The following is a 25620-nucleotide window of genomic DNA, read 5'->3' on the forward strand; positions in this document are numbered from 1 at the left end:
TCAGTAGTTTCCTGTTTCCGCGAGACCTTCAAGCCCAGATCGGCCAGTTCATCAGAATCTTTGATTTGACTTACTTGATACTGAAATAATGCAGTAGTTTATAAACATTCACAATAATAGTAATATTATCCATCCTTGTGCTCGCCAGGCACATTGCGTCCGAACATGATGTATATTTCTATTATATTGTTTTGTTTCAGTATTTATACTTCAAAAATAGATTTTCTTATGATAATATTTACATAGACTTAAGTGATAAGTATAGTTTAAAGGACAATTATTAAAAATAATATACAAGTTTTCTTCAGCAAATTTTGTAAATTATATTTGTTTCTGGTTTCTAAAGGCGACTGTCAGGCACATTACGCCCGCTGGCGTAGAAATGGAATTCCAATTTGACATCAAGTGGTACGGATTGTCCGGGCATAAATATTTGGGGATTATGATAAAACAGTTCGCAGATAGATACTGACCTAGGTGGTACGAAATGTCCTAAAAACTCAAGTGGTACGGAATGCCCGGACACCACGGTTGCTAGGGTGACGCTAATTTCCGTAACGCAATTTTTCAGATTTCCCCCAGCGAGAAGAGTGGTGGTGGTGGTTATTATTTTAAGAGAAAGTACAACCAGGCAACCATCCTCTACAAAGTGTATAACACTAATCAGAGAGAAAAACTGGAAGAGATCCGACACTTCGAAAAATGAAGACAAGGACCAAGAAGGGCGGGAAAATGAAAAACTCCCTACGCCTCGAGTGCTATAATTCCGTCGAGATCAGAAAAGAACAAGAACTGACCAAGGGAGGTCGGATAGGATAGATGAATGAGAGGAGCCTGGCATAGGTAAGTGGAAACAATGCCAGGACTCGGCTAAGGGCCCCATGGTCGCCAAACCCACGGTCCCAAGTTAAGAGTCCGTGGGGCCCATTTTAGTCGCCTCTTATGACAGGCAGGGGATACCGTGGATGTTATTCTACCACCCCCACCCACATGGGGCCAGCCATAAGACATAATTATGTCAACATCTTCATTTACATACAACACACATCATACTAACAACCACCTCAAAAACACGTAATATCAAATGCATCCTTCACATAGAGTTGGCATCGGGAAGGGCATTCAGTCGTAAAACTGGGTGTAATCCATATTCCTACTGACCCCAGGAAAGACGAAGTAGATAAACTTCAGTACATTAATTACCCTAGAAATGTCTATGATACTGTTCTCCTTTCTTTCGGTCGTGCTTATAAAAAACCAAACCCAATGGCACTGCAGCCCTTGAAGGGCCTTGGCCTACCAAGCGACCGCTGCTCAGCCCGAAGGCCTGCAGATTACGAGGTGTCGTGTGGTCAGCACGACGAATCCTCTAGGCCGTTATTCTTGGCTTTCGAGACCGGGGCAGCTATCTCACCGTCAGATAGTTCCTCAATTCTAATCACGTAGGCTGAATGGACCTCGAACCAGCCCTCAGGGTAAGAGGCAGGCACGCTACCCCTACACCACGGGGCCGCCCCGGTCGTGCTTATACTCGAGGATTTAGCAAATTTCAGATCACTTTTGGTGTCAGGAAGTGTAAATTAGCCAGGCAACGGGTTCTTGGAGGAACCGCGTCATATCACAGACACTCCAGTCGGTAAACACGGATATCATTTAAAGGTCGTCCTCAGTTACGTCTAGGTGAAAGTCCCGAGCTCTCCACAAGGCCTCCAATCCCGAACTGAAAAGACTGATCCCGCCAATTACGCAGCTAACTGCGTCATGTAAAGAAGACGATCCAGAAATGGGATCAATCAGTCCTCAGGTCACTGACTGACCTACCAGTACTTTAATTCAAATCGAGCGAAACAAGAATGCTGCATCAGATGTTGAGGTCGTTTATTCATATGAGCTTAGGACACCACAGTTATTAGCTCGTGTAACTGTCATGGGTATATGTGTAGGTCTATACATTGACTCTAGGGAAAGGCAAGTTAGTAGGTAGACATATCATGATCATAGCCTGCAATCGCCAGTTTTACGTGGAATCAGAACCACAGGGATGTAACTTTTCATTTGAAAAATCCCACATGTGTAGACCGTGTTAATGAAAAGCCAGCAACAATGTCAACAGGCTAACACGCTCCCACATTGGCTTTGTGATTGGGAAGGAAGCGGCCGTAGATTTCAGAATGTACAGTACATTTTGGCAAACTGGAAATATAAAAACATATCAATCAAATACAATGTAGATCGACGAGTACTTCAAACCTGTCACCGAAGCTCGTATATTGTACTCGTCACCCTGCCCAGACCACCGAGTGAGTCGACCGCGCAGTTCGGGCTGTGTAGCATTTGGGAGATGATGGGTTCGAGTCCCACTGTCAGCAGACCTGAATATAGTTTTTCGTTGGTTCCCATTTTCACACCAGGAAAATGCTTAGTTAAGGCCACGGTTGTTTCTTTCTTATCCCCAGTCCTTGACCTATTCAACATGCGCCATAAGAACTGTCTGAGTCGGTGTGAGGTAAAACGAATAGTAAAGACCCATATCCTTCTTCTTCTTCTTCTTCTTCTTCTTCTTCTTCTTAATCTATTTACCCTCCAGGGTTGGTTTCTCCCTAGGATTCAGCGAGGGATACCTCCTCCACCACCTCAAGGGCAGTGTCCTGGAGCGCGAGACATTGGGTCGGGGATACAACTGAGGAGAAGGGCCAGTACCTCCCCAGCCGGCCTCATCTGCTATGCTGAATGGTGGCCTCATGGGGGAGGGGGGATGGGAAGATTGGAAGGAATGGGAAGGAAGCGGCTGTGGCCTTAAGTTAGGTACCAAACCGGCATTTGCCTGGAGGAGAAGTGGGAAACCATGCAAAACCACTTCGAAGATGGACGAGGAGGGAATCGAACCCCCCCCCCATACTCAGTTGATCTCCCGAGGCTGAGTGGACCATGTTCCAGCCCTCGTACCACTTTGAAATTTCGTGGCAGAGCCGGGAATCAAACCCGTACCTCCGGGGGTGGCAGCTAATCACGTCAACAACTACAACACGGAGACGGACAGTCCCATGTCCTACGAGGCAAAACGTAAAATATCGAAAGTGACAAATACGACATTCATTCAATGATAGACCACCATCCACTACAAATAAACCATATCCTATTTTTCTCCAAAACGAGAATATTTAAGAACAGCACTCAAGGGTAAGCGCGACTCAAGGCGCAGCACCCTATAAAACGAAATCATTCTACAGCTACTTGAAGGTGAAACATGATTTTTTTTTCAAGTTAGAGCGACTCACCCCAGGAAAATTCTTCATGAATAAACCCTCTTGAAGCTTGGAATTCTTCGTTTCACTTACTGGCCCAGCAGACATTGTTATAACTTTCAGGATAATGACGGTATTCCAAAGCACACTTAACTATTAACAATTCTCACAATTTTAATTAACTGTCTTCATGTGGAAGCTACACGAGAAGCACCGTAATGCATTCTAATAGGAGATAATAACGTTTGAAGATATGTCCAGACGGAGTGGGAGCAACTTTTTAGTTTCTCAGTTCTAAATTAAAATACTCCAAATTATATTTTCGAGCCACGTCTCCTGGTCTGTCATGGGCTTGCTCTGGTGGGAGTGTAATGAAATGTACAGACAATGTCGTAGACATTGCGGTCCATTCATACCACTGACCATTATAATGCTCACCACATTATGCATTTCTTGCTGCTAATGATGTCTTCTGCATATTCAAGGCCATCTTTAGTTCTGTTTTTTGTAACACTGTACCGTTTATCAAGACTGTCTCGAAATAAAATAATAAATGATCATTTAACTAGCAAAAAACGGATAAATCATTCAAAACATTTATATTTTAAAATTAAATAAATAGTATTTATTCCTATACGACAAATATGATTTTTTGTGTAATTTTTGTATGTACTATACTGTATATTAAAATATAGTCAATGACGTCTTTGAGATAAAAGTATGTGAAAATGTTTTCAATTGTGTTAAAGGATGCTTCCCACGTTAAGTCCATTCAAGAGGCCACATTTAACAGTAAAATGAAATTTTTAATTGAGGATTATTATCAAGACTGAAGCGGTTGAAAGATTCAATCAACATCTTGCATCATCATTATTTTCTCTTGACTCGGCTTCAGTTCAATTTATGGGAGTCCTCCCCCCTATCTTCCTGTACCTAGTTTTCAGTTTTGACTATTTCTAGGAATTTGATATCATCGTCATCATTCATATTACGTCGTTTCGAATAAATAACACACTACTAGTTTTATAAGTTACGAATGTTTCTCTCGTTTTAGGACGACACAAGGTAGCTAACACATATCCTTCTTACTAACTATAAACACACATGTAGCACATATAACACACCATATCACATCGCACAACTGCGTGAAGAAGACAAGTTGGAGTTCCCAACGTAATCAACACGCTCCACAAGCACTGTCACTCCAAACGTCTATCTTGTCACCCGTACTCGAACTCATTGTAGTGCCAGGCTTTAGCTGATCGTGCGGGAGCCACTCCGCTCCACAGATGAAGCAATACGAGAAGATTCCTTCAATATTTCAAGCAGAGGCTGGAATTCGGCGAAAAGAGCCCTTGAGAGACCGAGGCAGTGTCGTATTTATAACTTGACTGGCCTGCAGACCGCACAGCCTCGTCCAAAATGTTATACATCGCACGGAGTAATTTTAGGTGCACGCCCCCGATTTACAGCTGGCAAAGCTCCGGTAACTTAGTCATACAAACAACACGGTGACGAGTGACATAAAGATTACACACTTCCGCAATTCCTGAATGATAACGCACACCTTGACGAGAGAGATAAGAGAACTATTGTACATCTAAGTAGATAATCCCTAACTTCACTCCAACAAGGAGCTTTCGCCATTAACTCCACAAGCGAAGATAAAGAGTGCTGCCAATTCATGGGAATTCACAATAATTCTGACGTCATCAATAAAAAAAAGTGCAGTGGAATACAGAAAATTTAACATCGAAATTTTAGAGTTGAATAAGATATTTTGTAGTTTTACGATTGTGTCGAAATGTGACTAAGAAATGAGGCGACACCACCACCACCACCTGTATGGATATTAGAGGGTGTATTTAGGGAGCAAAATTTTCTGCAAAGAAAACAAAAGAGTGATCAAGATTGGCATAACACAAGCTTGTCGGAAACGTAGGATAAGAAATTGTAATGAAACTTTACAATAAAGAAAGAGAAGTGTGACGCCTACGAATCCACAGTTCCAAACTATAAGAAAAGCATGAGTTATTATATAAAGCAGTGGGTTTTATGGTTGGAGTTAGGAGCACAATTACAGTCAGATTCGCACAGTTCTGTGGACACCGCCAACTAATTTATGAATATGGTAGCCTTGGCGACTAAAGGGTTCAATCGCAATTCAGAGGAACTGTTTGTATAACAAGTTATGATTGACATGTGGAACAAATGACATTCCCTGATAACACATTACTCTCTCATCATTTCGATTATAAAGACTATGTTTGGAATGTTTTGTCCACTGCGCAGCCTTTAGTTCAGGTGTTCTTAACCTGGAGTCAATGGGTCCCTTGGGGATGAAAGTTAAATTACAATTAAAGATCTACATTCACTACAATGTTTTACGAGAAAAGTAGAAGAGTATCGGAGAAATTCACTTTTTAGCAATGCACAGTAATAATAAGTATAGGTTATCAGCACTTGTTTCTATCAAAACAAAAATGTCGAAGTCAATTGGGTGCCAAAGATGACATGCGTGTTGGTCAAAGATCAATCCATAATTCCATATTTTATACGTCCCAAAGAAAACAACAACAATTATATTCTCATTGAAATGAACTTTAAAACTGAAATAAACATTTGTTTTGTTTTGATCTGTTCCATTTTAACTCGATAATTGTATTTCATTTTTGTACGGAGTGCCCATTGATTTTCTTACGATAAAGGTTGAAAATATTAAGTGAAGGTTATACCCTGTATGAAGTAGTCAGTTTTCAATAAAATAAGATCTATTCATTGCCTACAAAATTGTGTTTATGTGCTAATACTCAATGTTTTATGGAAGAGTCCATAGTTTTCTTGAGATTTTCAAAGGGGCTCACGGCACGTAAAAAAAAAAGGTTAAGAGCACCTGTTCTAACTGGAGGAACTTCAACGGTATTTGCTGCTGAAAGACATGCCTTGCTTCGAGCTCGTCGAGAAATGAATTGCTAACAAATCAACGCCTATTACAGACGAAGGATAATAAGCATGAGATTGGAGAAACAAAATTCTTACAATACATGGACTTCCTAAACCGAAAAGAAATTCTAAGTGCTAAAATAATTTACACTAAGGATGGGAATGCGTGCGTTGCAACAGGGCAAAAGGGCCTGTGGGTTGCCGCAACATTAATGCAAACATTATGATTACAATAATGCAATATAAAGGTATATGTGGTAACACCAGAATATTTTTCGAACCGAAGGCACTACCGGTGCCACATGAAACAGGTGCGGAACAACTGTCGGTATGTCAGTAGACGCAGACGGTCCCACAATGTTTCAGTAATAGCGCAGGCGGCAAGGAGCTTGTAAAACGAGTAGCCAACCGTGGAGTGCAATGTGTCATTAATTTAACTGTATATGCCTGGAAAGTATTAGATTATCAATTTTTCACTAATGGCAATATTTACCCCTTTTATCACAAATCAGTCTTGAGGTCCGCATATGTGGACCGTTCATTCCAAGGTCACCGCTCACTTAGAATTATTTTTATTTATGACTTTATGTTTGAAATGAGCCTAGGGACCTAAAAAACAACATAGTTACTTTTTCTGATTTCGCAGTCCCACGAACACGTTGGGACACCGTTACCAGCCACATCAGCTGTAAAGAAAAGGAAAATTATCTCTGCTACGACGAATCCTTCAGAGAATACCGTGGACGAGTTGATCACCAACTAACTGAAATCAAGAATTAAATTTTGTGATGGTGGTGGTAATGGTGCTGATTACTGTTCTAAGATGAAGTACAACTATGCAACCATCCTCTGCCACATTTTAAGGTGAGTCTACATATTCATTTGCGTTAATGTAATGTCCACTTCTGCGGTAAAATAAACATAAGCATTTGCGCAAAAGACATCCACTTTTGCATGTACCGATGGGAATTCGGTAGTGAATTATCAATTATATTTATGTCTACTTACAGCTGCATCGTCAGTCATGATCTATATTATTATACTCGCCAGAGTCGTCTTGACTGGCACGACATCGAGCAAAGAAAAAGGAGTGAAAGGCTAGTTTCTTGTCATGTTTTTGTTAGTTTTCACAGATATAATATCCGGTCTATTATTGTATAGAAAACCTTCCGGAAGGAAGCGGACAGCTGTCTGTGTATGAGGAAGAAATAAATGCTATCATTTATATTTGTCAAAAAGTGTTGATCTACATGATATACAACTTCCCGATTTTCCAACAGGGCTGAAGGGAGAGCAGCTTTCACTAAAATTTGACAAGTATAGCAGAAGTAATAGCGATGTTACTCAATAGACCAGAATATGCAAGACACGACTTCAGTCTGGAAATCAACAGCCAGAAAACAATACTTATGAGAGCACACATGAAAAACAAACTTGATGGAAAAAAAAATGCATGTAGAGGATTAGAAACCGTACCTGAACATATATACCTAGGTTCAATAGTTATAGGAAATGGAAACTGTATCAAAGAGATGAGGTGCAGAATTACAATGGCAAAGAAGGCAATGTCGCAACTTACTTTCATTGAAAGTGCGACTAGTTCGAACACTAATCCTTTCCATCCTCCTTTACGGAGCTGAAACTTGGACTACCAGCACATCTGACAAAAGAGAAAATAGAGGCATTCATAACGCGGTGTTGGAGGTTAGGAACCACGCTTTGTAGTGCGATTGCTGCCTAGGGGACTGATTACCTCGGATCGAGTAGGAGTATTTCAGTCGCCTTGACAAAGAATACTGCAATGTATTCGAAACGTTGGCAAACTGTACGTAATCTACAGAAAACAACACTGTTTAACCAGGAAAATACACTAAATAATTCTAAACACCGTGGAAGCTTAACCTCTAAGATATGTATGTACACTGACTGACAGAGCAATTGCAACACCAAGAAGGAGTGGTCAGAACTTTATGCCAATTGCAGGGTAGACTGACGTCACTGAGGTATGCTCATGATGTGAAATGCGCCGCTGTGCTGCGCACGTAGCGAACGATAAATGGGACACGGCGTTGGCGAATGGCCCACTTCGTACCGTGATTTCTCAGCCGACAGTCATTGTAGAACGTGTTGTCGTGTGCCACAGGACACGTGTATAGCTAGGAATGCCAGGCCGCCGTCAACGGAGGCATTTCCAGCAGACAGACGACTTTACGAGGGGTATGGTGATCGGGCTGAGAAGGGCAGGTTGGTCGCTTCGTCAAATCGCAGCCGATACCCATAGGGATGTGTCCACGGTGCAGCGCCTGTGGCGAAGATGGTTGGTGCAGGGACATGTGGCACGTGCGAGGGGTCCAGGCGCAGCCCGAGTGACGTCAACACGCGAGGATCGGCGCATCCGCCGCCAAGCGGTGGCAGCCCCGCACGCCACGTCAACCGCCATTCTTCAGCATGTGCAAGACACCCTACCCTGGCTGTTCCAATATCGACCAGAACAATTTCCCGTCGATTGGTTGAAGGAGGCAGGAGGCCTGCACTCCCGGCGTCCGCTCAGAAGACTACCATTGACTCCACAGCATAGACGTGCACGCCTGGCATGGTGCCGGGCTAGAGCGACTTGGATGAGGGAATGGTGGAACGTCGTGTTCTCCGATGAGTCACGCTTCTGTTCTGTCAGTGATAGTCACCGCAGACGAGTGTGGCGTCGGCGTGGAGAAAGGTCAAATCCGGCAGTAACTGTGGAGCGCCCTACCGCTAGACAACGCGGCATCATGGTTTGGGGCGCTATTGCGTATGATTCTACGTCACCTCTAGTGCGTATTCAAGGCACGTTAAATGCCCACCGCTACGTGCAGCATGTGCTGCGGCCGGTGGCACTCCCGTACCTTCAGGTGCTGCCCAATGCTCTGTTTCAGCAGGATAATGCCCGCCCACACACTGTTCGCATCTCCCAACAGGCTCTACGAGGTGTACAGATGCTTCCGTGGCCAGCGTACTCTCCGGATCTCCCACCAATCGAACACGTGTGGGATCTCATTGGACGCCGTTTGCAAACTCTGCCCCAGCCTCGTACGGACGACCAACTGTGGCAAATGGTTGATAGAGAATGGAGAACCATCCCTCAGGACACCATCCGCACTCTTATTGACTCTGTACCTCGACGTGTTTCTGCGTGCATCGCCGCTCGCGGTGGTCCTACATCCTACTGAGTCGATGCCGTGCGCATTGTGTAACCTGCATATCGGTTTGAAATAAACATCAATTATTCATCCGTGCCGTCTCTGTTTTTCCCCCAACTTTCATCCCTTTCGAACCACTCCTCCTTGGTGTTGAATTGTCACTGTCAGTCAGTGTATCTTATAACGGAGACAGTAAGAGAGATTTTGTTGTTGTTATAAAAGTGTTATAAATTTTGCATTCCGTGATTCGACAGCTGAATAGAAAGGTCCGTCCCACAAGTAACGAGCGAGTAGCTGGTACTAAATCAAGCCCCCATCGGGGGTGCCCAAACGGAAATTTGGCAGGTAGCTATGCTGTTTGCGTCACGTAGCTGTCAGCTAGCATTCGGTAGATAATGCGTCCGAACCCCACTGTAGGCAGTACCGGTAACTGAAGATGGTTTTTTGTGGTTTTCCATTTTTACACCTGGCAAATTCTACAAATCTTATCCTTGTCGGTGCGATGTAAAACAAATAGTATAGCATACCACACAAGTCCCCCGTAACAGTTATAACAAATGATTCCTCAGAACAGCAACAGAACCCTTTACTGCTACAAAGGCTACTCGTGTTCTTAAATTTGTACTGAGTGACGGGAACTGAATGACATCTTATTTTCTGGCACAATTATGTTATTTTGAAATTAAGGGCACCTAGATCTGAAACCTGCAAGATTTAAGGGCCATTTTGTATGTTCATATATAAAGAACAAAATTTGCTTTACGTCGCACAGACAAAGACATGTTTTATGGCGACGATGGGATGGGAATGGCCTAAAAGTGGGAAGAAAGCGACCGTGGCATTAATTAAGGTACAGCCTCAGCATCTTCTTGGAGTGAAAATGGGGAAACCATGGAAAACCATCTTCAGGGCTGTCGACAGTGGGACTCGAACCCACTATTTCCCGGATGCAAGCTCACATCTGCGCGCCCCTAAATGCACGGCCTATCTAAAGAACTATTCGTTCCAAGACTATCATGCCTTGCTCATCTTTTTAACACTAACTAGTCCAAACTCTGCATGCATAATATCAACAATCTATTTCCCTTAATTAACCGACAGGGAAAATCAACCAGTCTCATTTAAACTTTCAAATTTCTGCTATAACTTTAGGTACACTTTTCATGTAAGATATTACTTCATGGTTCATAATTATCTTTGAGCAAGTTGATAACAGCAGTAACTATAATACCGTTAGGAGCGTATTCAGAAAGTATTATTCCCTAATAAAATGGGATCTCAAAAGAAACATTTTTCTCTAAACATATGGAGGTGGCATACTAATTACATTTTAGGGGAAAATATACCCTTTTTTTACTTTTTCCTTGTACTTCTTAGGCAATTAAATAAGTATACTGAGTTTTATTGCTCTAGCTCTTATCTCATAGTCGCCATAAGACCTACCAGTGCCGGTACGACGTAAAGAAAAAACACTTTCCGAAATGTAATATTAGCTGACAGGTGAATAGGAGTAGCAGTGGTGCTACCATATTTTAATAGTAATTTATATTATACAGTTTTCTTCAGTTGTTACGAATACTTAGAAGGAAATAAATCACTTTGTTCACGAAACAAGTTCTTCAGCTACTCAAAATATTAATATATCCGTGCAAGTACGAAGTTGCTAGCTTCGTTCTAACTTTAAGAAGGCCTCACGACAGCAGCCAGCAGTGAGAAGTCAACGCAGGCAATATTTTGAAAGTACTGACAGTCTAAATAATTTACAGCGATCTCAGTTCGTGTTTAGTGATTTAAATACAGTAAGTGTTGAGCGAACACATTCCGCGCCGCCACAGGGTTAATTGCTTGTTGTGGAGTAATTAGGGTCAGGGCGAGCGAACTCTAGCGGAGCGGAGCGTAACATGGCGGGACAGGGAGGATGCCAACTACAACTGTAGCTTCCACTTCGCTTGACCTTAAGATGCTCTACTTCGAAATTTAAACACCCTGACCACCCTAGATTACGGAGAGTACAGCTCATGGTGGACGAAAATGTGGACCATGATAGACATTCTTCACAGCCAATGATTTCAAATAGCACAGCCATACCGTAGACATCTCCTGTATTGCTAAGCTGAGTAATATCTGGGATTGAGGCAGAGAATGGGAAAACACCAATTTATGGAATTTGTGAAAAAAATGCGAGAGATACATCTGGTACGGCCACACCAGACATGCTGCGCATGAAACTGTCGGCGGTATAATATTAAACCTCGAAGTCGATGGTCAACGTCCAAGGCGAAGACCTAAACGATGGCTGGATATAATTAAATCGATTTAAAATGCGGCAACTTAAAACCAGATGGTGTATTTGATAGACTAAAATGGCGTTACACTTTTAAACAGAAAATCTTAAATCACAAAAGTAGGTTGCTTCTCTACTGTATATCTCTATAACACGTCCTCTATTCATCTGCCTCTGTCCAACCTCGAGAGAGGCAGTTCGAACTACGAATACTGTCACAGGACTGAAACCCTTCGTATCAGTACCAATGTTCCCAAATACATTCCATATAGACAGTTACATCATGACTTCAGTCAATCAGTTAGATGGAGCACCTCACCTTAATCCAAGTACCTGGTGCCATGTTTTATGCCTTTGGGTTATCACATCCGCACCGGATTAAAAGTCGTGTTTATCAAGATTTTTTCCGTGGACATTAGAATCGGAAGCTGGAGAATGAATGTTCTTATGAATCGATTTACTGGTCTCACCTCGTGCGTTATTGTTCAGTGACTCCGTTTTTAATATATTCCTAAGTTAACCAAACTTCTTGACCAGTGAACATCTATTGGAGGAAACTACCGGTAATATGAAAACTCTCTCTCTCTCTCTCTCTGTGTGTGTGTGTGTGTAACTGAAAATATTTTCGCTTGTATAAAAATTAAATTGTGCTTTCTTTTGTCGTCAAAGAGGACCAGAAAGAGGCTGACTTCAAATCAAGTTAATGGCAAGAATTTAATTCATTTTGTATCTTTCTTTCTTTCTTTCTTTCTTTCTTTCTTTTTCCTACCACTTTTTCCCACACCTGTGGGGTCGCGGGTACGAACTGCGTCACAAATGTGGATTTGGCCCTGTTTACGGCCGGATGCCCTTCCTGACGCCAACCCTATATGGAGAGAGGTAAGCAGTATTGCGTGTTTCTGTGATGGTTGGTAGTGTGGTATGTAGTCTGAATATGATGAGGAGAGTGTTGGGACGAACACATACACCCAGTCCCCGAGCCAGAAGAATTAATCAGAAGCGCTTAAAATCCCCGACCTGGCCGGGAATCGAACCCGGGATTCTCTGAACCGAAGGCCAGTACGCTGACCATTCAGCCAACGAGTCGGACTTAATTTATTTTGTATCTATAATATTTTCCGTGTCAACAGCAACCTCAGAATGCATGTACCTATGCTGAACGACTAATTATTATTAAAATAAAGGGCAACAGATGACATTATAACTAGCAAATAAACTGTAATCTGTAAGCTTGCATTCGGGAGAGGGTGGATTTGAACCCCACCGTCGGCAACCCTGAAGATAGTTTTCCGTGGTTTCCTATTTTTACTACGTAAATGCCGAGGCCATAACTTTATTAAGGCCATGGCCGTTTCTTTCCCAGTTCTATCCTTTTCTTATCCCATCGTCGCGTAAAACCCATATGAGTAAGTGTGACGTTGAATACGCAGAAAAACAAAAAGGTTGTAGGGTGAATTGAAAATGGTACTCCAGAGCACGATATAGGAACACGACATGTAAGAGAATCGAACCTCTAAGTTACTCTATCAGTTCTCAGGGAAGATTGATCTTTCTAACTAGTTAGACTTTAGAAGTCGAATAAATTTGGCTGGTTACATAACTTAAGTCATATCTATTTCTTTTTTCTGGAAAAGTAGAGATGTGTCCCTATCTATTCCTAAGCATAAGAAGTGTATTATAATGATTAGGATAAAGAAGGCCTTGAATGCAGGGGGACCAGCGGAAGGCTACAATGCCAGCGTAGTGGCAACAATGTGTGCGGAACCACCAGAGAGCAAAACAATACCGCCAGTGAACTGTTGAGACACACGATAATAACGCTACTTAAAAGAAACTGGAAGCTGGCTGAAAATAAAGAAACCACCCAGAATGATCTGGAAGTGGAAACTGTGAGAAGCTTCCGCTAGCCTATATAAAGACAGACAGAACACGTCAGCAAGCACAGAGTCAGACGGTTTCTTGGAGCACGGAGAGTGAGTCGAGACGTGAAGCACTGTCGGAACGGCACTGCGCTATGAGACGTCGTATTGGAGAACAGCAGTTCGACTTTTTGAGTACAAACTGTGTGAAGCGAAAAACTCGAACGCCGGTAAACTTATAAATAACTGTAAATAGCAGTTAAATAAACTTGGTCGATAATAATCATTTCAGTTTGAAGGACCCTGATACTTCCCAATTATTCATCTCAAACTGAAACAACCGGAAACGCAGAGTTTGTAGAGATGCTTTTCCCCTGTTTTGCTCTCTTCGTCTTTCTTTGTTTTGTCTGTTATTACACTCAGTACAGTAGGCCTAGTTGTAATCTTCTAAGTATGCGGCTCAATGAAGTACGGCTTTACGTTCAGTGGCTTTTCGGCTTGATAGGAAAATCTGTTCAGAAGACCATGAACTGCTAGATGTGATATTGCCTAAGAGTTGATAAAAGTATACTTATTATTTATTTATTTATACAATCTGTTTTATGTCGCACCGACACAGATAGGTCTTATGAGGACGATGGGATAGGAAATCGCTAGGGTTGGGAAGGAAGCGGCCGTGGCCTCAATTAAGGTACAGTCCCAACATTTGCCTGGTGTGAAAATGGGAAACCATGGAAAACCATCTTCAGGACTGCCGACAGTGGGGTTCGAACCCACTATCTCCCGAATGCAAGCTCACAGCTGCGCGACCCTAACCGCACGGCCACTTGCTCGGTAATAAAACTTTAAATACTGCCGGTAACGCCGGCTATTCGTAGAATAAATATACCGGAAAAGTTCCAACAAATGAATACACCACGTGGTCATGATTTTGGAACATACCCGACATAGGAGCGCTAAGTATTAAGGTTCCCCCCACCTCTCAGAACCGCGTTGTCAGGTACCAGGTACCCACTGCACAAGAGAGGATGACATTTTACTGACCTTCCACTTCAAAGTCGACTGTAGCAAGCACTCTGCATGTACAGAAAACAGCCCTTGCTATTCTAACGATCGAAATAGGCATACTTTCTCCCTGTGTTGTCCCAGGGAGCGCAGTATACAATTCATACTACAGCAGACACTCTCACCAGCTCTATAGGCTGCCATGAATGACAAACCTATTTCAACAGTGATTTGAAAGGAAGAGAACATCCGGAGATGATTCTAGGAAGCGCATTACAGGCTTCAGTATCCGCTGTGGCAATGTCCTTGCTAGTTTGATTTAAACACAACTAACGTCTATCTGAAATAATACAGGTGTAGGCACAGCTTGACAAGAAAAAAGAAAATACTGTATCTAAACACTGAGAACACTTCTTAATTAAAATATGCTGTCGCCGTGGGTTGCAATTTCGAACGACAGCATTCGTGCGGAAAAAAAAAAAAAAAAAAAACTACTTTAGTTTCATATTGCTAGAAGGGCAAGGTAACTTCAATGCATATCCATGGTTTAAGTGGCATGCGCAAAATTTCGTCGCAGAAGGTAAAACGGGGGCAGAAGCCTTTCGGAAGTTGCAAGGGCGACAGTCTAGATCAGGGCCTCTCAGGGTGCAAGCGCCGTGCAGTCGCAGTGCACGGGCGCAAGGTGCAGGAGACGACTTCACTAGGTTAACCAGAGTGCTAACCCCCACTCCACTTCCCCTACACCTGTCTCACCCGTTCGGCCTGTCTTCGCCTTCTCCACCTTCCCCGCTGATTCTCTCCTCACTGCGAAATGTTTATGTGCGGTAAGTGGGGACACTGTTGTATGGGACAATATTACCGGTGTTAAAACACTCTTATTTCAATCTGGTTTGAGCAAACAATTTATCTTCTCTAGCTCTTCTTTTCCTTTATCTTTGCAATGATACCAGTTATGCCTGGAACAAGGGACCGGCTGACAGCAATATGAGAGCCTTCTTTAAACTACAATCAGAAATAGGCCTACTCGCACGCAATCTAGTTTTCGTACAAGTCAAAGCAGGAAAAAATTATTTTCACATATGCATGTGGAACCAAACATGCAGCTTAGGAAAATCTTCCTTCGACAAATTTTCGTAGAATTTGAGCAAAGCCGTTATATTGGAAAACGGATCTTTTTGATTAACTTATCACATAATTATTGTCCCACGGATTAAGCATTTGGCTTTATCGTCACGACTGACAAAGAAATACGAAAGTTCCCAGTTTGATTGAAATGGACTTTGCTTTCTTCGAAACAGGTTGCTCCATTATTATGTTGTTGTTGTCTTGCTTATCTATTTCAGTGATAAACAAGCCGTCTATCACCAAACGCTTCTTCGCTCTCAGCGCACTACACCATCCGAATCAAGCCGAGTTGAGGCGAGTCGGAACGATGCACAGTGCACGGAGTCTCTGCGCCTCGATTTGCACGCGTGAGATTTTGAGCGTTTGAGAGGCCCTGGTCTAGATGATTGAAATATAGATAGATAGATAGATAAATAGATAGATAGATAGATAGATAGATAGATAGATAGATAGATAGATGGATGGACAGATAAAGCCTTTATTTTCTGTGGCGAAGTTAGGGCTCTTGGCCCTTTCTTACACTTAACCACACACATAATATTATTATTTCATACAATGACATTAACTTAAAATACTAAGAACTACAAATAACACTAATTTTTAAGACAAAAATATGAATATATACACGCAAAGAAGAAAGAAAAAGGAACTGCCTACATAATACAGGTTTGGAAAAAAAATTAAATACACAACGAAAGAAATACGAACGTAAAAATACTAGTAAGCTTACTAAAAATATTAAATGAAATTTAACTAACTGTATCTTTGCAATACTAGATCTAAGTTAAATACTGTAGTTAATACTAGCTATTTTTAGGCTACTTCTACTTCGTAAATACAATATGGATGTTTTTAATTTAATTTAAATTATCATATTAGTCCAATATTTTATTTTATTGTGCAATAATCTCATATCATTTTCACACACAATCACTCGTTCCACTCATACAGGTACCTTGCTGGAAGCACTTAACGAGGAACTGCTAGTAAGAAGTTTTAAATATACTTTTTGATGCAGCATCCTTGATGTCTTTGGGAAGAGCATTCCACCATCCCGAAGCGGTGATAGTAAATGATCTATGGTATGTGGTTGTTCGGTGGACTGGTATTTCTAGGAGGGACACTGAGCGAGTATCATGGAGATGTAAGGAACCAAGGTGATGAAAACTGCTGGAGAGATAAGCAGGGATGTCTTCCGAAAGTACCTGGTACACAAGAGTATTTGAATGGAGTTTACGCCTGTCGTCTAGTCGTAACCAAGATAATTTTTTATAGTAGGGAGAAACTCGAGCGTCATACCTTAAATCCATAGCATATCTAAGACAAGCATTTTGAGTGCGTTGTAGTTTCAAGCTTAATTCATTTGTTATATCCGTAAAAATTACATCACAGTAGTCAAAAATGGGAAATAATAATGAGTCAACAAGATGAAGTTTTAGTGATCGAGGGAATACATTTCTGAACCGTTTTAAGGGGTGCAAGACACAATAAAACTTTTTGCAGATATTGTTTTTTTTTCTATTTGCTTTACGTCACACCGACACAGATATGTCTTATGGCGACGATGGGATGGGAAAGGCCTAGGAATGGGAAGGAAGCGGCCGTGGCCTTAATTAAGGTACAGCCCCAGCATTTGCCTGGTGTGAAAATGGGAAACCACGAAAAACCATCTTCAGGGCTGCCGACAGTGGGATTCGAACCCACTATCTCCCGATTACTGGATACTGGCCGCACTTAAGCGACTGCAGCTATCGAGCTCGGTGCAGATATTGTTAACTTGCGCTGACCAGTTTAGAGTTTCCGTTATAATAACTCCAAGGTTAGAAACGGATTCAAAATAAAGTATAACAGTATTATTTAAAGTTATGGGAGGAATGCAATTTTGTTTTAAAATGTGAAGATTCTTTTATGTACCGATGATAATGGCTAGCGTTTTATAGGGGTTTAATTTAAGGTTGTTTTTAATTGCATAACCATTAATTTGCTCAAAGTCAGCGTTTACATTACATTTTGCTTGTTGTATATTATTAGTTCTAGTGTGGTAATACATTTGCAATTCATCAGCATAAAGATGGTACTTACAGTGCTTAATTGATCTGGTGATATCATTTATATATAAAGTGAATAGGAGAGGGCCCAGGACTAACCCTTGTGAGACACCAATATTTTTTGGTCGCCACGTTGATTTATTATTATTTGCAACCACACACTGCCGGCGGTTTGTGAGGTAAGAATAGAAAAATTCCAGCACTTTCTGGCTGAAGTCTAAGGACTGTAATTTGGGAAAAAGCAACCTAGGATCGACAGTATCAAATGCGCTACTGAAATCTAAAAGAGTAAATATTGTCACTCGTTTGTTGTCCATTGCGTATCTAATGTCATCTGTCACTTTCAGTACAGCTGTCATAGTACTATGTTTTTTCTTAAAGCCTGATTGGTAAGAGTCGAGTAAAGCATATTTATGTAACTACGCAAGGATTTGCTCATGTACCAGGCGTTCCAGCACTTTGAACAGGGGTGGTAGTATAGAAAATGGTCGGTAATCTGAAGGAATACTGGGTCCATCCTTTTTAGGGATTGGGATGACAAGGGCATCCTTCCACGCCGTAGGGAAAATTCCCTGGGTTAAACAGTAGTTAAGAATGTGTGTTACGATCGGCAGAATGGCACCAATGATATATTTGTAGAAAAAAGGAGGTATGCCATCGCGTCCAGCAGCATTTGATATGAGAGAATACATAACTCGTTTTACGTCATTTATACCAACCTCTTTAAACACAAATGTACCTTGAATTGGCATAGAATAAACATTATTATTATTATTATTATTATTATTATTATTATTATTATTGATGGCCTTGTAATAATACTTAACATGGCTTAGCTATGTTGATATACTGGTAAACGGCTGAAAGCAACGGGAAACTATAGCAGTAACTAACTCCCGAGGACATGCAGCTCTCTCTGTATGAATGAATAACTGATGTTGGCTTCCTCCCAGTTAAAATATTCTGGAAGTAAAATAGTCCCCAATTCGGCTCTCCGCGTGGGGAATACACGAAAGGGGACAATCATCAGGAAGACGGATAGTGACACATTCTGCGAGCCGAAACATGAAATGTTAGACGTTTGAATCACTGTGGTAGGTTATATATTTGGGATGAAGTAGATCGTAGATCGTCGGTTGCGAGCCCAACAATCCCTGTAATAGTAGCAACAGGCCATACACCTTATTAATTACATGGCTGGCGTTTTTGAAACTAACAGCAAGGGGGGGGGGGGGGGTGTACATAGAATTCTGGCCACACAGTGTAAATAAATACTGAAACTGAAAAATAGCAATCCTCAGAAGTTAAATGTTCTTGGGTTAGCTGATTTTCCCTTTGAGCTGTTCAGTTGCATTCGTTAGTACAGATACCACACAACACGTTGCCACACAATGTTAACACATATAAAGAGAAATGCAAGACCACTAAATTACTAGCCGTTACAAATGAGGTCATCAGTCCCATGTAAATCTTGCTTGCTTTTATTTTTTACAGGGACTGCAAGAGGAACTATGCTATCTTATGGAGCGAATGTGGAAAAACCACTCAGAAGAACTCCCAGGATGAAGCAACCGCAGAAGGAAGGTGGATCTTTCCTGGGGCTGGGATCCGTCCTACCTACATTTGCCGCACATCTCCCACTTTTTATCATTTGTCCGTACGTCGGGCAGGAATTTAAATTTCTTTGTAATTGTTCCGCATACGATTGTGCGATTTGAAAACTGAAAATAAGTAAATATATGTGACGCTTCAACCAACTGCCACCACCTAAGAAGCATTGTGGAAGTTCCCGCTCTTCACTGATTTGCACTGAGTGCGTTCGTATGTTACTGAAAAATATGTTATTTATTGTGTTCTTTCCGTCCACAGGCCTGTTCTGCGTCATCTATTAGTTTGAAAATGTCTTCAGATAAGTAATAATACGAATACTGTCAGCAGTGAAAGTGTATTGGATACAACTGCAAGCGTTTTGGGTTTGAATACATAAGCGAAGTTTCTACAGTAATGTTTCAAACAAGCGTATCGAGACAAGTGCACTCGACTATCTTATCTTAATACAAGCCATTCTTATTGAACATTAGCAACTGAAACTGAAATCTCTACAAAGAATGATAAGCATACTGGAGCGGATCCCTCCCTCGTAGTTTGTCAGTCTGCCTGCCCGCGGCAGAAGCACCTCAGTCAGAAACGTTCTTGAACGAGGCTCCCGGACGAATGTGAGTCTATGTTAGCAAAAGTTTGAAATACGAAGGAAGAGTGACTTCAAGCATGCCTATATCGTCGACGAGCGAATCTGTGCTTATCATTCTATACTAAAATTAATCTGGATAATTTATTAGTTATTCATAATTTTAATCCTAATTAGCATTTTGTCTCAAAAGCTCCCTACCAACCTACAGGTTAAGTCGCTTATACAATCGTGTAGGATATATAATGATGCAAGAGGTAACATAACAATTACATCCAATGATGACGTCATCGCAACACAGCGAGGGAAAACAAAATGTATTCGTATCGCTTTAACTTCGGACTGAAGGGACGTATTTCGAAGATCGAGCTCTCAATCGATTGGTCTCGATGTCCTCCATCATGCTGATGCTCTTTCATTATTATTATTATTATTATTATTATTATTATTATTATTATTATTATTATTATTATTATTATTATTATTATTGGCTTACTGAGCGACAATCTTCAATATTTTGAAATTCTGTCGCCAAATTTCACTTTACACGTGCACCATTCCCTTGTTTCAAATGTTACTGTACAGCGGAATATTACGCCTTAAATAATTCTTTATTATCTTTCTAATGACACCTACAATTCCATGAATTGCGCATCTAAATTAAAGTTGAATTAATTTCAGCATAAATAATTTGTCCTACTTGTGTTATAATTTGGGCATTTTCTGAAAGGCTGTCATTTGAAAAAGTTGACATGGTAACCCTACCGTTTACCCTCTTTCTCACTTCGTGCTGATCAGTGGATAACGGCAATAGTGCTGTAATGGAAATAGAAGTGATGCAGTAGCCAGCCTAAGATAAGTTCGGAACGTCACACCATGGCGATAACCTCACAAAGGCCTCTTCACAAGTTCTCATGACCTCTGCCGGATGCATGATTTTCAGTAAAAATAAACAGTGGAGTTAAAGCTAACATTTGCTTTGCTTAGACAAGACCTAGGAAATTATGTAGGCTCTACATCCTTGAAAGACTGCGACTAGATTTTCATATATGAGAAACCAATGTTAGTCACTTTAAAAAAGAATGAGAGCATGGTATTGAATGTCCCTCGCAGATCATATTTGATCAGATTTTTTTTTTTTTTTTGCTAATTGCTTTACGTCGCACCGACACAGATAGGTCTTATGGCGACGATGGGACAAGGAAGGGCTAGGAGTTGGAAGGAAGGGGCCGTGGCCTTAATTAAGGTACAGCCCCAGCATTTGCCTGGTGTGAACATGGGAAACTACGGAAAACCATTTTTAGGGCTGCCGAGATTTAATTTTAATTATTATCAAAATACAATTCACCTGCGGGGGGTGGCAATTTCTCGCAATAGCAATATTAAGTGGAATGTTTTTAAAAGGCTTATATCTTTGTATTTTCACTTTTCACGACCTCTAAATGCCTTTTTTAATGTGATTTAAAAAAGATACGTTGCGAAATATGTACTAAAATGCGATATAAATGCGAAACCGACCGACGATTTTTTTTTAAATAAAACTTGACTAATGTTTTCTATTCTTCTGGAAATTTAACCGAGGAGACTGTGATCCGTTGGACTGGCGGTTGGTTGTTAAGCTCAAATACCTAGAATTTGCCCAAATAGCTCTGTAATGGTCCCACCAAGATGCAGATGCTGAAAGATATTTCAGTAAATACAATTTCATTGTAAGTGATAGGATTTTCAGAACAAAATCAGGTATATTCTGATTTTGGATCAATACAAATTTGTTCTTGCCCTCTATCAATTTAAATAAATACAAAATTTCATTGTACTTCACACGTCTTTATTTTAATATTAGCTCTATGAAAATGTTATTTTAATTCTACATAAATATTATCACAAGTCATCACATATTCATCATAATTAATCACATTCTATGTTTTTCTTCAAAACTCTATAAAATCTTAAATTACATTTGTATCAACGCTACAAAATGCCAGACCACCACCCCTACCTATAACGCATTCTTTCTTCTTGTTTCAGTTTGCAGTAGGCTTGATCCTTCTAAAAATTAACATACTGAGACATTCTCAGAAATATGACACACATTTCAAAACTACACTCATTTGCAAAAAAGTAATATAGCACACCATAATCGAATCGCGCGAGTACAAGGGAGGTTGCCACATAATATCGTCATAGAGTGACCTGTTCCATTTGCTTTTAATGCTAATTGCTTGCACGGAAGTGCTACTAGAGGCAGTTAAATAAATCCGCGTTGTCAAATGTATGGAATCATAAATGATATACGAATACAAAATTAATAATTACTATGGTGAGGTAGACCTCCCACAAGAAACACGTACAGTGGGCAAAATTCATGCAGATACACATCTCTTGTAACAGACCTTCAATGAAATGATTCATTCTTTCACTATTACATGGACGTTATGCCAAGGACAAATTACATGCACTAGTCACTGTGAGCATATCGTATGTCTTTATAACTAAACATAATAAATGACTTTCTCTCAGCAAAAAAGTAATCATACATTGCCAACTTTTTGTAAGGTACAGTAGGTTTTTCGTAAATCTGTAATTTTTACATCAGTACTTTGTACTCATTTATCTTAAGTCCACTATGGCCTGAAGCCGAGTCTACAAGTTTCGCTGTGCTTCCTTGACCAAGCTTCGAAATTTCTAAAGAGGTCTCTCCTTCATGAACATTTCGAAATATGTACGCATCTCCAATAATGCCCGAATATTCCAACTGAGTTAACGTCTGGTGATTGTGGAGGTGTTGGCAGCTGCTCACGAACAGTGTACAGCAAGTATTCCTTTGCTATACGGGCTGGATGCTTTGAATTTTTTCCTGTTTGAAAATAAACGAGTCTTGGATACCTAATTCTGTACCACTGTTCTGAAAATTATCGCGAAGTATGTTCACATACTCTCTGGGCAACCAAGTCACCCACAATAACAACTGGTTCTCCCTCGCCAGAATAGTTCATACACACCATGACGGTTGGCACTACGTCATTAGGGTAAAGTTCTTCGTTTGGATTACACTGCACAAACCTTCGTCCATTTGATCCAAAGATGTTGAACTCAGTCTCATCAGAAAACACAATCTCCTTCCAGAATTCCAATGGTTTTTTGAGATACGAACGCGCAAATTCTAGTCTTTTCACCCTGCTCCACTCGCTAACTTGCTACACGGGCCTTGTAGCCAGCTTTATGAATGACTGCTGCGGTGTCATTTCCTTTCCCCTTGATGTCGCAATGTCTTCATCGAGCGCTAGCGCACTCACTTGCGCGTTCTTGCGCACTTCTTTCACTGTATACCGTAATTCCCTCTCTGTTAGAAGTCTAGGTCGTCTAGATCTCGGCTCATTCGCAACAGCTCCCGTTCTTTTGAACTTAATCACATACACACTGGACAATCGCATGAGATAAAGTCAGCTCAACAGCAATTATCCGGTAAATGGCCCGTTCGTAAAACAAAGAAACAATTATTGTGTCTTTAGAACCGGTTATCAACTCATCCTGTCAGTAATCTATTGAATTCTACTGTTGATTGCAAACAATGACGTATTCTGTTTGCTGCACTAGCACAAAAGTGTTGGTGGAGACTAATTATATACTATATACTTGAACGGAATATGACTGTATGAAAACTTAGTTTGCTAGTACTGTAGTGAAGTACGCAACACAATGAATCCACCTTAGCTACACTTTAATTTTGCACCACAATTATCGTTACAGAAATATACAAAAACAACTCACTCCATCTTTACTTTTTTTTCTGCCGCCTTTCTCCCTCGGCAAAGATCGGTTATCTTCGGTTTTTAGTTCAGTCAAAGTCCACTAGGGGCGGCCTACACCGCTTAATTATACAGTGACTCTATATGTACTTAATTATGACTTCATTGAAATGTCGTATTGCTTTTAGTGCCGGGATATCCCAGGACGGGTATGACTTCATTTATCACGCCAAACACTGCCGTATACATAACGAGAAAGGAATTCGCTAATAACGTTACTACAAAATAATTATACTTTGAAAACTATGTGTATGAATAATTATTTTACCCCTTTTAGTTAGTAAACAAGCAGGCGGCTATGCAGCGCGTGTTCAACTGAAGTGCGCAGAAACTGCACTTCGAGTAGTGCCACGTAATTTCAGGCGGAGTTTCGCAAACTGAGCAAATAAACTCAACAATTACAGTCCGTCTCTCGATTTGGAGAGGTAACTGTAGTGACTTTCAAAATATTTTTAATGTGAGGAAGTCCGTAATACTGAATATGTTTTCAGAACATCTTAATAAATAATTAAATTCCTTATACAGTTATTAATATATTCTATATAGCGTTATCCTTATAACTGTACATAAATGAAGGTCCTATTTTTAATAGTCTGTTCATAATATTTCTGTAAAAGTTTGAGTATCGGAAAAATATACTATATTCAACACTTAATATAATGGAGACTGATGAACGAGTAAGCTGATAAAGCACAGAAATATATATAGCCAACCACTTTATTTTTCTAAGATTTTACTTCAAGATTGAAAAAAACCTGTCCTTTTTTGCCGTCCGATTTCACGTGGAAAGCCCTAAGATGTAGTGATGGGACATTCGATTCATTTGATTCCGTTCACGTTACTGAATCGATACAGTGATCCGATTCACGGCACATTAGTCACCGCTCCTACTGCATCTGTGTAGTATGTACTGGTAAGACAGCAGCAACAGCATTCAGTGCTCGCAGCTGCCATCTGGTCTTCATACTATGAACTCCTTTCTTAGAAAAAAAAATGCTAGTCACTAATACATCGAAGGTTTCTGGCGACGCAGGATGAAAGGTCTATGATTAGGAAGGTAGCAGCCATGGCCTTAATTAAGGTACGGTCTCAGCATTTCCTGGTGTGAAAATGGGGAAACTACGGAAAACCATCTTAACGGTTGTCGACGGTGGGATTCGAACCCACCATCCCCCGAATGCAAGGGCATAGCTACGCGATACTAACCGCACATCCAACTCGCTCAGTCATTTTTGAAAATAAGTATTTTTCTATCAGCTGAGGATTTTTTTAAATCGTCATATTTTGTATAGGCTACCCGAGATGTACAGTAGCCCGCTGGTTTTCTGATTCAACATACTGTTGGTTAAGTTATTGCATCAGTCGGCTCACTTACTGTCCACATATGATTGAAGTCTTGTGCAACGATGTGACATATGAAGTGAGAGAATACTGGGCCGTTCTCCCCAATATAAAACAGGTACTTTTGAGTGGTCATGAGCATGACTCATAGTCATAGGGCAGGCTAGAGTCCAGTTTAAATGTGTTTGAGAGAGGCTGCATCATAGGACTAAGAGAGGCATTGTACACTTGAATCGTTCTCGCTAATCTCTTGGATGGAGTGGGAACGTGAGGGTTCACACGCGCGTCGAGGAGGCTCGGGTCGACTGTGGCGGACCACCAGCTCGGAGGGTCGTTTAATCGTGTGACAGACTGTTAGCATTCCACGGGCGTCCCTGTGCACCATCTAAAGACACGTCACGGCAGCTAGGAATACGCCTGTGTCCATCAGTACCGTTTCCAGGCGCCTAGCAGAGCAGATTTTTCGTCGCGGCGTCGTAAACGACGTTTATCTTACGACCTGAGCATCGCCGAGCAGGTTCTACGTAGTGTTCAGCGACGGATCACGGTTATCTGGATACAGACGACTGCTGAGTTTGAGTCTACGCATGTCCTGAC

At 41.1% G+C, this 25620-nt stretch overlaps 1 protein-coding gene across 4 annotated transcripts in view; it reads right to left on the reverse strand.

Annotated features, from left to right (window-relative positions):
- Window positions 1-25620, reverse strand: part of LOC136871911 (uncharacterized) — a 552427-nt gene that overhangs the window by 113506 nt on the left and 413301 nt on the right. For 2 of the 4 annotated variants that reach the window (XM_067145632.2, XM_067145629.2), the window contains exon 1: window positions 3279-3360. The exons of the other annotated variants lie outside the window; for them this stretch is intronic. In XM_067145632.2, the coding sequence (XP_067001733.2) occupies window positions 3279-3353 (75 nt within the window). In that variant the 5' untranslated portion in view covers window positions 3354-3360. Of the gene's footprint in view, window positions 1-3278; window positions 3361-25620 lie in introns of those variants that run through there. 4 annotated transcript variants of the gene reach the window in all.

This window comes from Anabrus simplex, chromosome 4, assembly GCF_040414725.1.
Source record: "Anabrus simplex isolate iqAnaSimp1 chromosome 4, ASM4041472v1, whole genome shotgun sequence".
In the NCBI taxonomy this organism is placed as follows: domain Eukaryota; kingdom Metazoa; phylum Arthropoda; class Insecta; order Orthoptera; family Tettigoniidae; genus Anabrus; species Anabrus simplex.